Below are 13,644 nucleotides of genomic sequence, written 5' to 3'. Positions count from 1 at the left end.
ATTTACAGTCTACATATCCATGCCAGTACCATATGTAGGGCCCTCCTCCATCTCCTGCTGGGGTCGTCTCACTCTTTTGGCTGTGCTTACGCTTTTAAGGCTCCGCTTTGCACTGGTGGAATGGACACTATTGGCTTTTGAGATCCTAACCATGTTGTCATCCTTCATTGCATTAACAGTCTGTGCTCTGAAGCCACAATTTCTCAATCACAGCCAACATGGCAGAGGCACCCTCATTGAATATAGAAATAGCCATACAGCTTCAACCACATTTATTTCCCCACAAAGACTGTTTTTGGACATTGGGCCCATATAACCAAGTTGAGGCATGCGTTGGCATTCTGAGTGCCTCCATGCTGCACTGTCACTGGACATCCGGTGATACACAGGGATGAGCTTCTTATGGTGATCATTCAAAAGACCAATATTTAGAACATTGGAGAAAGCAAACCAAGTAGACAACATTTTTATTCGACAGATTATCTTCACACTGTCAGAGATACGAAGAAGAGACGGATCCTGACTAAATACAGGCTCAGTGACCTGATCTGATCAGTGATCTGCCTGCCACTGCCTGAGGGACTCACAACCACTTAGGATCCCAAATACAGATTTGTTTAGTATTGTATAGTAATTATATTAGAATAGTATATATGTGACACCAACATATTTACATGTAGGCTATGAATTTCTGTAAACTACTTGGAGAGAGAGAGAGAGAGAGAGAGAGAGAGAGAGAGACTAATTACCTCCACTTTTCTGAACGACAGTTTATTAACTTAAAGTTTACACATCAACGTACTATGTGATGGCATTTTATCATCTGCTGTCTTAGTTTGTACATTTATTTTTTAATCAATGTTTTGGGACACCTGTAAAGAACATATTTTATTTATATATTTTAATTTTGTGGTGTTGACCAAGCGTGCTGCAGGAAGGTGTCTGATCATTATGCTTTTCATAGTGGAAAGTAAATTGTCTTTGCTATATAAATTATTTTTTTAAATTCTCTGAAAATATTTAGTAAATGGAATGTAATGCTAATACCAGCTCACTTTAGAAAAAAGATCATTGAGCCAAACAGCTAAATCTCTCACTATAATTAAGCAGATGCCCCAAATTCCATCCACACAACACAATTAAAAGATGGAATAATTGATTTAAAGTCAATGAAAGGTCGACAGCCAGTGCTCACATTTAATCTCTTTCTCTTAAAGGTAAAAAAACATTGGTCAGGTCTTGAACTGTCTGTGACCTAAAATTAAATTGCAAAATGAGCCTACTGCCACCTTAAAATATAGTGACAGTTAAAACATTTCTCTCAATACAAATGGGTCCATACTTTCATGTTTAGGGAGGAGTACTACAGATGCTTATCATCAGAGTAAAACCTGCTGAGCTCTGCTGCTGCTGTTACCTCACCAAACACTTCCCCCTTCAGTTCTCAGAAAACACTAAGCTGCATGAGGAACTAACAAACCACTAACATTACATAATTTTCCCCTGTATGGACATATTGCGCCAGGGGTACATTTCTGGTGTGTGAGCAGATTGACTAATTTCAGCATTTTAATTGATTCTATAAACATTCCTTCTGTGTGAGAAGTTTACATTCTGACCTGAAGCTTCTCTTGTTGAACTTTGACTGAAAAGGGGTTTGGTCAAAAAACAGAGCAACAGGTTCTCTCCTCATCATCTGTGGGGCTGAGAACTCATCAACTCATCAGTGGCTCATGCACTTTATCTCCACATTGAACAACATCTGGCTTTTTGGCTGTTTAGATATCATCAAGAAATTAAAAAGATGAAAAGTTGATCTGTGAATTCAGCAGCTGAAAGGAAGGATAAAAAATGATTCAGTCACCGTAAGGAAGTCACACTTTACTCAGAAGGGGAAATAAACTTCTCCTAAAGAAGTCAGAAACGTTGACAGTCGAGGGCGAGAGAACAAGAGAGAGAGACCGAGAGGCACGATGGCTGAATTCAGACGGATTCAAATAACTTTATTTGTGATTCTGCTGCTTCAGTTTAAAGGTAAGGACCCAAAACACATACATGACTAAAATAAATGTTAATGGTAGTATATAAGTGACTAACATTGATATAAATGAAACAGTTTTCTGTTTGTTTTGAAAATTGTGTGTCTAGTGGATTTTAATTGAGGCAAGTTTGCTGATCTCTGTTGTAATTAATGATCATCTTCTCACATAACCTAACTATACACATAAATGCCAAATTCTTATCTCAGTCATGTTTGTCTCATCTTACACAGCAGTAGTTGGACAAAACCCCCTCTCAGTCACTGTCAGAGCTGGAGATGAAGTCACTCTTCCTTGTGAAAATGTGATAATTCAGGACAACTGTGACCAAACTACTTGGCTTTCTAGTCATAAAGGGGAAGCAGCAGTAGTAGAGCTGGTTATTCTTGGACAGATTAAAGATGAGATTCCCAAAGCTAAATCAGACAAACTAAGTGTTACAGAGAACTGTTCTGTGGTTATGAAGAATGTCACATATGAGGATGTTGGTCGTTACACCTGCAGACAGTTCAACAGATCAGGACAACAACAAGGTCCAGATGCTGTGGTTCATCTGTCTGTTGTTTACTGTGAGTTACATAAATCATTTTCAAACTCTCATTAAAACAACATACTGACACATTACAATAGTTATGATTACAATGATGAAGTTAATTTTACTCTTGTTGCCTTTCTCTCATATCTCCATCTTCACCAGTGATTGAGGTGATTGAGGATAATACGGTCATCTTGATCTGCTCTGTGTTTCCATATTATGGATGTGAACACACAGTGAAGTGGCTGTATGAGGGTAATGAGAAAGACGTGGAGATGGCACAGTTTCCCTGTTCAGCCAGTGTGTCATTATTAACTCCTCATCTTAATCAGAAGTTACTGAAGTGTAATGTGACAGATAATAAGAATGGAAACACGCTGCTGTGTAATGTCGGCCCCCAGTCCTCTAGTAAGAACACAGGTACAGTTGGTTGTTATTTAATGAATTTAAAGTTTGAAGATTACATTAATCATTCTCATTTAGTCTATTCCGATGGTAAACGTGAGGTATTTTATCATCATTTGTTTTGTGTTTTGTTATTTCATATCATATTCACCTAAATCAGGGGGGAGAAACAAAACATCTGCAAAGGATGGCACTCTAACTAAACAAGGTATGCTAAATGAGAATAAACCCCCCCAATGTGAATATCTCCATTTAACATGTTTATTTTTATCTTCAGGTTATTTGTGGTTCATCATGGTGTCTGTGGGTTTAGCAGCACTCATAATAACTGTTGTGGCAGTCAACATATGGATGAGAACTAAAGGTGATATTTCCTTTTATAAACAAGAAGATTTGATAAATTTGTGTCTGTGTGTGTGTACCCGTGTATGTATGAGTGTCTAGAGTTGGATTGTACTCAAATGTGCGTAAGCTGCTGCTTCTGTCTGAGTGTGTGTGCTGGGGAGGAGGCAGAGAGAGACTGAGTGGGCTGTTGGGGCTCCTGTTGTTTGTTTTTTTGCTAGACTGCTTGTTTTTAATTACTTTGGTCACCACATCATCTATAGTCCTGTTAAATTTCTTTTTAAAATTGTTATTTTTATAATTGTCATACCTGCCCAGGGACTACAGGTGGAAATTAGCAATTGTTGCTATAACCTGGCCCAAGACATATTCTCTTGTATTACAAGTTTAATGTTTATTTGTGCATTGTCTCTGTTTCAAATAAATACATTTCCATTCCCATTCCATTCCATAAACATAGTTATACAGTGTGGAAACTCTTTTTTTGTCTTTTTTCAGAGAACAGAACACGGATGGATGACAATGCTGTGAGTTTTAAAACTGAATAATCAAACGCTTGTGTTTGTGATATTTCACAATTTACAATAAGAATAAACAGTGCTGACTTTATTGTTTTGAATCTAAGTGGCTGCAGCAACAAAGGAGATTTGGTAACACTTAATAATAATGGAATTAATGCATGAAAAAGCAGGATTTCATTAATGTAATACTTCATGAACTATCACTAATGTACAAGGATTTTCAGTACCTCATGCACAACTTACTGCAGGAACAATGCGTTAATTAAATCATCAATTAAGGTATTTCAGTCATCATGATTTCTGATTTATCAATGATGCTCATTTCTTCTTCATGGCTAAATTTGCAGTTAAAGTGACAGGCTAGAGAAACAGAATAGTAGTGTTGTAATCATGATAAACTAAACATTACTACATCATGTTTGTGGCCCTTCAAATAAAATTGCTGACCTGGTTTATCTTTAACATTGATAAATAAAATGTGATTAATGGTGGCATATGCAGCAATCATCTTTGTGACCCCTCAAATGAAAATAAAAAAGTTGTCAAGAAATTCCAAGTGTACAGACACTTAGAATTTAATAATAAAAAAGAAAATCATGAAAATAAAAAATGCATTTGATAAAATGCATCTGCAGTATACTGTATTTTGTGTCAATGTAATGAACTCAGTAGTAGTTTGCCAACCCACTCCTTTAATTCTTAATACATTTAATTTCGTGCCACCACTATCTTATTTATCAATGTTCAAGATGGAGCAGGTCAGCACTTTATTCAAAGGGCCACAAACATGATGAAGTAATGAAAAAGTAACGTTTACTTAGTCATAGTCTCGCTTTGCCAGACCCTCCTCCAAAGTGTGCTGAAGGAGGGTCTGGCTACTCCACATAGCATTAGAGGATGGGAGGAAAACGAACTCTGGTTTATTGGCATTTCTTTAAACCAATCAGAATAGTCATGGGCGGTGCTAAACTCTGCACAGAGCTACTGCAAAATAGTTGTGCGAGAGAAAACTCAGATTGGACAGATAGTCTAGCTAGCTGTCTTGATTTACCCTGCAGAGATCTGAGGAGCAGTTAACCATAGTCCTCAGAAATCCACCGGAGGTTAGAATCACAACACAAAGAAAGAGGAGGGAAACAGAAAATACATGCATCCGGCAGAATTTCCTGCAGCACTGGAGCAATTCCCGGAAATGGAAAGCAAAGGATATAGACTAACTTATCATGATTACAACACTACAGTTCCGTTTTTTAGCCTGTCACTTTAACTGCAGATTTACCCATGAAGAAGACGTGAACATCAATAAAAAACCAGAAATCATGATGACTGAAATACCTTAATTGATGCATTAATTAACGTATTGTTCCTGCATTAAGTTATGCATGAGATACTTTGTGTTATTAATCTTTGTACATTACTGATAGTTCATGAAATACTACAAGAATTAATTCCTGCTTTTTCATACATAAAGTCATGCATGAATTCATGGTAATTCATATACCCTTATTATAAGTGTTACCGGATTTATTTGTTCCATTTTATCTCAGAATCTTCAGTGTGTTGTGTTGTTTTTCACAGGAGCATCATGATGAAGGTACAGTGACCTATGAAAACGTTGGAGAACCTTCTGCTTCTATCATACTCCACTGATGAACAACTTCAACTCATAAAAAGAAATGAAAAAAAAATGTCTGTATCATAAATTTGAGGATTAGGCTATCTTATGTATTTACACCTCAAGTCTTGAAGCTTAAAGCGTAACTCTCGCCAAAATGCAACCTAGGGTCTTTTTGTGAATGTACCCGAGTCAAACTTTCGTTTAAAAGCATTGAAAGCACGGAATCGCCACTTTTAATATTTACCGTATTTTCGTTTTTCGGTCAAATGGCCTTTTGAATGGGAGTGCTAGGGGCACTTTTATGCTAGCCTCAAAATAGCTATTTTTTAAAACACTTAGAAGGCTCGACACAACATGAAAATGTTTGAAAGTTTGACTCGGTAAATTCACAAAAAAATCCTAGGTTGCATTGTGGCGAGAGTTACGCTTTAAGTCTAACTCGTTTAATATTTCAGTCTTGATGTTAAGATTTTACTCATTGCTTTTAAAGGTTAAGATTTGCCTGAGTTATTAAATCTCTTTGTATAGACAAGAAATTAGAATAAGAGACACTGTTGTCATCCTTTCATATACAGTGCAGAACTGTACAAAAAGAAATTGTGTTTCCCTAGCAGTGGTGTAGCACAAAATTCGGGGCCCTATAGAAAGGCATTCTTTATGGACCCCTCCCCACATCCACAGCTATTCATTCTAGCATCTTCTTGGGCCCTCCTCATAAGAGGGACCCTGGGGCCTTAGTCCCATTTCCATCCCCAGTCTGACACCCCTGTTCCCTCTAGTCCTGGTGCAAAACAGAATACTCAAAAGAAGGTGCAAACAACAAGATACAAAACAAGGTTTCACAAAACAAACATTTAGTGACAAAATGAAAAATATCAATACAGATGTACTAAATATAAATACACAGAGGGGAAAAAGGAAATGCAAAGCAGTTCCCTGAGGATATTTATGCAACATGTAATAACACCACAATAATAAGTCATTTTTATTCATAACTCTGCTGGAAACGTATTTATTGGAAGTCTAATATGTCTTGTTAAACTTTGTTGTGTGGTTTTAAATTAGCTTTCAGCCTTAACAGAGTCTCTTTTTTATAAGTGAGAAGTATATAATCTGCAAATAAAAAAGTGCTTTATATCAACTCATGCGTTGTTTTTTGTATAACTGTTCTGTGCATTTTACCGTTCATTTTCTTTGCTTTTATTTCTTTAATTGTGTCAAAGTGAATTATTCAGGATACAGAATGTAACTCTGTCCTTACTGTTACTGTCCAGCAAAGATGTAACCTGTCATTGTTTATGTCCACACCTTTATGTTTAGGTAGGACTACTCTAATAGAAACACATGCTCAGAGTTTAAAAGATGCTGCTTTTATTGCTCAGCTTCCATTCTGCACTGCTCATAAACCAAGCTGAGAAGACTAATATTGTGATGGTAATATGTCTTGTATTGCAGCATAAAGAGCCAAACACCATCACACCCCTGAATTGAAAAAAATATTTAACATCACAAGTTGGTCCACTTTGTCTTTGGTGGTCTTCTTTTAAATATGTGGCTCCAGTATCGCTAGCTTAGCATCAAACTGAGCCACTGACATGATGAAGTAAACTGTGAGTCGATAGGGAGAATCCCACAGCTCTGTGATAAGGAGGAGGAACTCTCCTTGCTCTCTGTGCAGTCTCAGGATTGGATGGACCCAATAGTTCCTATTTCTTTTTCTCTTTTTAAGAAGAGACAAGACAACAAAATCATCAATGCAGCACTTTTACTTGTAACAGAATATTTTTACAGTGTGGTATTATTACCTGTACTTAAGTAAAGGATGTGAAAACTTCTTCCACCACTGTTTACCACTATAAAGACCACTTTACTATGACAGTAAACAAAGATGTCCGCCGTCTTGAAGCTCATAAACCATAGGATTTCATGCATGTTATAGATTTTTTTGCAAATTTATGAAGACGGACATGTTCTATGCAAGTTTTTCACCCACTTTGTGGTTTTTTTGTCTTAACTTTGGAGCTTTTGACATAACGTAGCCCTTGTCACACGACCAATTAATGTTTCCATGACGACTATCCAAAATTGTGATACCATGAAACCAGCACTGATTTAGAGTGACAGACTGAGCCTATAGTACTAAATGTGTATTGTATTTGGATATACAATTTGTTTATAATGAAAACAAGTGAAACTAATAATGAATGTGATATTTTATTTAGCAGAGTTACATTGTGTTCCATCTTACCCAATTTTTCCTATATCACACATGGTGACTGTCTGGTGTGTGTGTGTATGTGTGTGTGTGTGTGTGTGTGTGTGTGTGTGTGTGTGTGTGTGTGTGTGTGTGTGTGTGTGTGAGTGTGTGTGTTGGTTTATTTCTTCATTTTGTTATGCCTGCCGTGTGTTTGGTGTGTTTTGGTTTTTTGGTTGTCTGTGTTTCTGTCCCCCCCCCCTTGTTGATTCTCCTCACACCTGGTACCAATTCCAATCAGCGCACCTGCTACTCATCCTGCTCCATCATCTGCCTTCAAATGCCAGTCTGACTTTCCTCTCCCTGCCAGATTGTTGCTTACCAGTGAAAATAAGCCACCTTTGGAATCCTCTGCTGCCAGTAGCCACGCCACGTACTGGAACATCAAGCCTGCTGCAGCACTGAGGAAATAAGATTCATTACCACCTACTCCAGTCTGAGTTCTGTTCTTTCTTTCTCCGCCTCACCATGACTTATTATTGGTCCCCCCTTGTGCTACCTCACTGGTATCAGCCCTGTCTGAGAGCCTTACTTGGTCATCATCATCAGAAGGTGAAACCTGCAGAGCTCTGCTGCTGCTGTTAACCACATTCTCACTGAAACATTTCCCTTTAGTTCTTAGAAAATCCCACTAAGCTGCAAAGAGCAACCAACAAACCACTAAAACATCAGAATTTTCCTTGTATGGGCATATTGCACTGGGTGCGTCATGTCTCAAATTCTGGTGGGCGAGCATTTTGAATAATTTCTGCATTTATGTGTCGTCACCATGAAGCTGACTCTGAATCAGAAGTGACATGTGTTGTGTTGTGGTTTTGGAGGCTGGGTGAGTAGAGACGATCACTGTCAACTCCCACAACTCAGATCTCAGCTGATACTCTACAGGTTTATTTATAACTTTGACCTCAAGCTTCTCTTGTTGAACTCGTTGAACTTGTGTCTTTTATCTCCACACTGAACCACATCTGGCTTTTTGGCTGTTTAGATATCTACATGAAATTCAAAAAGATGAAAAGTTGATCTGTTAATTCAGCAGCTGAAAGAAGGATAAACAAAGATTCAGTCACTATAAGGAAGTCACACTTTACTCAGAAGGGGAAGTAAGCGCTGTATCTCTCCTCAAGAAGTCAGAAACGTTGACAGTCGAGGGCGAGAGAACAAGATAGAGAGATGGAGAGGCACGATGGCTGAATTCAGACGGATTCAAATAACTTTATTTGTGATTCTGCTGCTTCTGTTTACAGGTAAGGACCCAAAACACATACATGTCTAAAAGAAATGTTAATGATATTATTTAAGTGACTAACATTGATAAAAATGAAATAGCCAAGTGTGTTTGTTTTGAAAATGATGTGTCGAATGGATTTTGAGGCAAGTTTGCTGATCTCTGTTGTAATTAATGATCATCCTCTCACATAACCTAACTATACACATAAAGGCCAAATTCTTATCTCAGTTATATTTGTCTCATCTTAAACCGAGGTAGCTGGACTAAACCCCCTCTACATCACTGTCAGAGCTGGAGATGAAGTCAGTCTGCCTTGTGAAAATGGGATTATTCAGGACTGTGACCAAACTCTTTGGCTTTCTAGTCGTAAATAGGCAATAGTAGAGCTGGTTAATTGTGGACAAATTAATGATGGGGTGAGTGTTACTGAAAAATGTTCTCTGGTTATAAAGAAGGTCACAGAGGAGGATGCTAGTCATTACTTCTGTCAGCGACAACAAGGTCCAGTTGCTGTGGTTTATCTGTCTGTTGTTACCAGTGAGTATTTCCATCATAATGTCTCGTTAGAACAATATACTGAAACATTACAATAATTATCATTACAGTGATGAAGTTAATTTCACTCTTGTTGTCTTTCTTTCTCAATATCTCCATCTTCACCAGTGGAAGAACAGAAGAACACTGATGATACAGTCACCTTGATCTGCTCTGTGTTGACATATAAGTGTGATCACTCAGTGAAGTGGCTGTATGAGGGGAATGAGACTGACGTGGAGATAACACCTCTTACCTGTTCAGCCAGTGTGTCATTTCCTCCTCATCTTAATCAGAAGTTACTGAAGTGTAACGTGACAGATAAGAAGAATGATTTAGATTTACAGCGTGGAAACTAAAGTATTCTCTTTTTTTTTCTTTTCAGGAAACAGAACCCAGATGGATGGCAATGCTGTGAGTGTTGAAACTGAATAATCAAAAGCTTGTGTTTGTGATATTTCACTATTTACGTTAAGAATGCTGACTGGATTGTTTTGAGTCTAAGTGGCTGCAGCAACAAAGGAGATTTATTTGTTCCATTTGATCTCAGAATCTCCAGTGTGTTGTTGTGTTTTTCACAGGAGCATCATGATGAAGATGAAGGTACAGTGACCTATGAAAACGTTGGAGAACCTTCAGCTTCTATCAGACTCCACTGATCAACAATGTCAACATCAACTCACCAGAAAAAGAGAAAAACTGTAACATCATTTTGAGTTTTATCTAAAAACTGAAGTGTAACTTGTATTTCAGTTTAACAATCACATCTTGATGTTAAGATTTGACTCATTGCTTTTAAAGGTAAAGCTTTGCTCCAGTTTTAAAATCTCAGTGTATATATGTATTAGAAATTAAAAAAAGAGAAACTTTATTGTCATACTTTTATATACAATGCAGTAACCTAGAAATGTCATTTGCAGCCAGTTTCCGTCTAGCAACTCTCTGTTGGCTTGCGAACTCTGGCTGGGCCAATCACATTAGAGTTGTTGGAAGAAATACCGAAATTCCAATATAATTTGAATAGTAAAAAAATCAATACTATTCAAATGAAGAAATTACTATTCGAATGTGACTTTTTTTTATAAATATGTTGGCTAACGTTAGCTAATCTCCCTCTTCTCGCCTTGACCTACCCGCATGTGTGATTCATGTCACGCCGTATGAACAATAACAGCGGGAGCGAGAAACTCAAGGCATTTTGAGGTCTAACATTACGTACCAAGTAACGTTAGTACAACATCACAGAGCTAACGTTACGTAGCGAGTAACGTTGGTGCACTGGGGAGTGACAGGATCCGGCTGGAAATCGTAAGGAGGACGGGAAATAGTTTTAACATGACTTTAAAATCTCCACCCACCGAGCCAAAATGCTAACGTTATCAATAGTTAGCTCGTTCTGGTTTCTTAACTGTGTCGGGAGGTAACGTTAGCGTAGCTGGGAGCATCATGGAGAAAGCTACAGTTTATGTTAGCTCCCCTACAGCTGTCAGAGTTAGCTTCCACGTCATATTATCTTCTTACAGCTGTATTCTCAGTAACGTGACAATCTGCTGGATTCATGTTGGTTATAAATCACTAAAATAGTAACAGCACCATTCGGCTTGGTTATTAATGCCGTTAGCATCGTCTGTTACTTACCTAGTTTATGACAAATGGTTTTCGGCTGTGCTTCCTAACATGATGTCATTGTGCTATCCGAGCACCGTTAGACTTTACAACAGAGCCGCTTCACTTGTTAGATCATGTTTCATTCAAGAGTTCTCTGTTGATTTGTGTTTGTCGCTGTTTGCGCTGTGTGCTCGTGGTGGAAAATGAATGTAAACAAAGTTGCGTGCAGGTCGCCTCGAGGCCAGTCTATAATGTTAGAAGTCCCTCTAGTGGACAGAACGTGTAACAACAACCACATGCTTGTAGTGGCATTAACAATGCATAAGCCTGAGTAGTGTAGAACATATTTAACAGGCTGCAATTGAGCATTAAATATTCGAATATTATTTGAATATAAAAAAAATAAAATGGAATTTGAATTGTATTATAGAAGAAGATTGACAGCTCTAAATCACATAATTATAGAGTCGGTGGGCGGGCTTATGGCTGCTGCGGCTGGCGAAAAGCAGTCTTTCGAATTGGTTTTGGCCGCGACTCTGGAAGACTTGGAGTTCAGCTTTTCTTTGAGAAAAGAACAAAGAACGGCACTGAAGTCATTCTTAAAAAAGGAAGATGTGTTCAGAGTTTTGCCGACCGGATACGGCAAAAGTTGAATCTATCAACTAGTGTTGCTCTGGTTGGTTGTAGCGCTATCCTATTGCGTGCAGAGGGAATTTGAAAGACAACCGTTTATCCCGCCCCTCAGATTGAGCCCTGCCAATGGTGAGTTCAGATTAACAAGCACGACCATGGCCAGAAGCAGGAAGAGCTCCTAAATGTCTTTTGAGCATCTAGACTATATTCTGATCTATCAATGCCACTGTCCGTGATTCTGAAGTAGCAGATGGATTTCTTTGTTTTTAAGATTATTTTTGGGGCTTTTTTTTGCCTTTTAAAGTGGCTACAATCAATGTTCCTATGGTAACAATGTATATGACAATGACAATGTGGCAATGAAAAGGGGTTGCTCATGTGATGAACCTACACAAAATTATCAGCTGAATCTGCTGCTCCCTTGTGCTTTACAGAGCTTCATAGTGAGTTTCAGCTCATTGTTTTGCTGTCTGGCCAAAAACTTTACTGTTCTGTTTCACACTCAGCGCTCTCAGAGCCTCATTTTCCAACACAAAAGGCTTTAAAAAGGCATTGTACACTCCCTGCTCAGCAGCAAACAGCACACAGACACAGTTAGAGACTAGCTGGTGAAGAAAGTGGAGTGTTGAGCAGCCAAAGAAACACAACTCCAAAAGCATCTGTGATTCTCTGCGTCTGCTGGATGTGTAAATCAGCAACTGATTGCTAACAAGTTCACCATTTTACTCACAGATTTAGTCCTGGTGATTGGTGATTCCTTCACTTGTCCTCTATCGCCACCATCAGACCAACATGTCACCTTCACTCACAAGACTTTTCATGATCTAATGAGCAGATAAAATCTGCAGCAAAGTGAACATGTCAGTTGTTACATGGTTGCAAAATCTGCACTTTCACAAAAGGTTACTTTGTTTCACAATTTAATTTCATCCATATTGTGTTGAATTTACTGTACAGTAAAGGCTGATTTATGCTTCTGCGTCGAATTGATGGCGTACCCCCGAAGACCCCTCTACGTCGCAGTGGACCCCTCTCCCAGCCCTCCGCCGTAGCTTGACGTGCACCTCAAAAAATGTGTAGCTTTTCGTCGAGGCGACGCAGACCACAAGGACTGTGATTTGTTAACTCGTCCTGTGTGTTGATAGTTGGTGTTTCAAGCAGCCTACTGTGGGGAGTAGCAATATGCTTGTTCACTGATATAAGCTTTGCAAATAAACTCAGACATATTTTGATATGATATGTCAATGACGGGGTTATCCGTTTGTAAACTGCCTGCTAACATAACATAAACTGGCTGGCAGAAACCTCGCAAAAGCCACACACCCCCCAGCGTTAACAGAGCAAACACATAAGAGACCACAGCACCCGAGAGACATTTTATAGCTTTGGATATTCACTGGTGTTTTGGAGTAAATATTGGAATCTTCACCTGTCAGCTTAACTCATAATGAACAGATCCCTAAAAACTTCACCAACCAGGGAAATCCTCAAAGATCAGCAATCTCCAAAGTTCATTTTCATAAACCGATTTCTTTTCAGTAACAATCCTTTAAGCTGGAAGCTCTGACTGTTGACCACGATTAGAACTAAACTGTGATAGTTCTAACTGCTGAACATGATTCGGTTGTCCTCTGTTCTCTGTTGTGTTTTTGTTGTTTTTAAATCGTGCTTTTGTATTATATACAAACAAGGTACAAAGATTTAGTGAAAACATAAAAAATATCAATACAGATGTACTAAATATAAATACACAGAGAGGAACAAAGGAAATGTAAAGCAGTTCCCTGAGGATATTTATGCAACATGTAATAACATCACAATAGTAATAAATCTTTATTTATAACTCGGTAGCACTTTATAATAACTATCCATAATTCATCATTTAATAAGCATTAGTTAACTTTTAGTTAATGGTTTGTTCATTATT

At 38.2% G+C, this 13,644-nt stretch overlaps 1 protein-coding gene across 1 annotated transcript; it reads left to right on the top strand.

Moving 5' to 3' along the window:
* Positions 1-2,349: 2,349 nt before the first annotated feature.
* Positions 2,350-5,605, top strand: LOC114572869 (uncharacterized; the record flags this gene model as incomplete). Its single annotated transcript, XM_028604650.1, has 5 exons — positions 2,350-2,608; positions 2,737-2,994; positions 3,140-3,343; positions 3,820-3,848; positions 5,421-5,605. Coding segments are annotated over 5 exons (822 nt in total), but the record flags the coding sequence as incomplete, so codon positions are not given.
* Between the last annotated feature and the right edge of the window lie 8,039 nt (positions 5,606-13,644).

The sequence above is a fragment of the Perca flavescens genome, chromosome 18 (assembly GCF_004354835.1).
Source record: "Perca flavescens isolate YP-PL-M2 chromosome 18, PFLA_1.0, whole genome shotgun sequence".
NCBI classification, from domain to species: Eukaryota; Metazoa; Chordata; class Actinopteri; order Perciformes; family Percidae; genus Perca; species Perca flavescens.
This window is presented reverse-complemented; position numbering and strand designations above follow the sequence as displayed.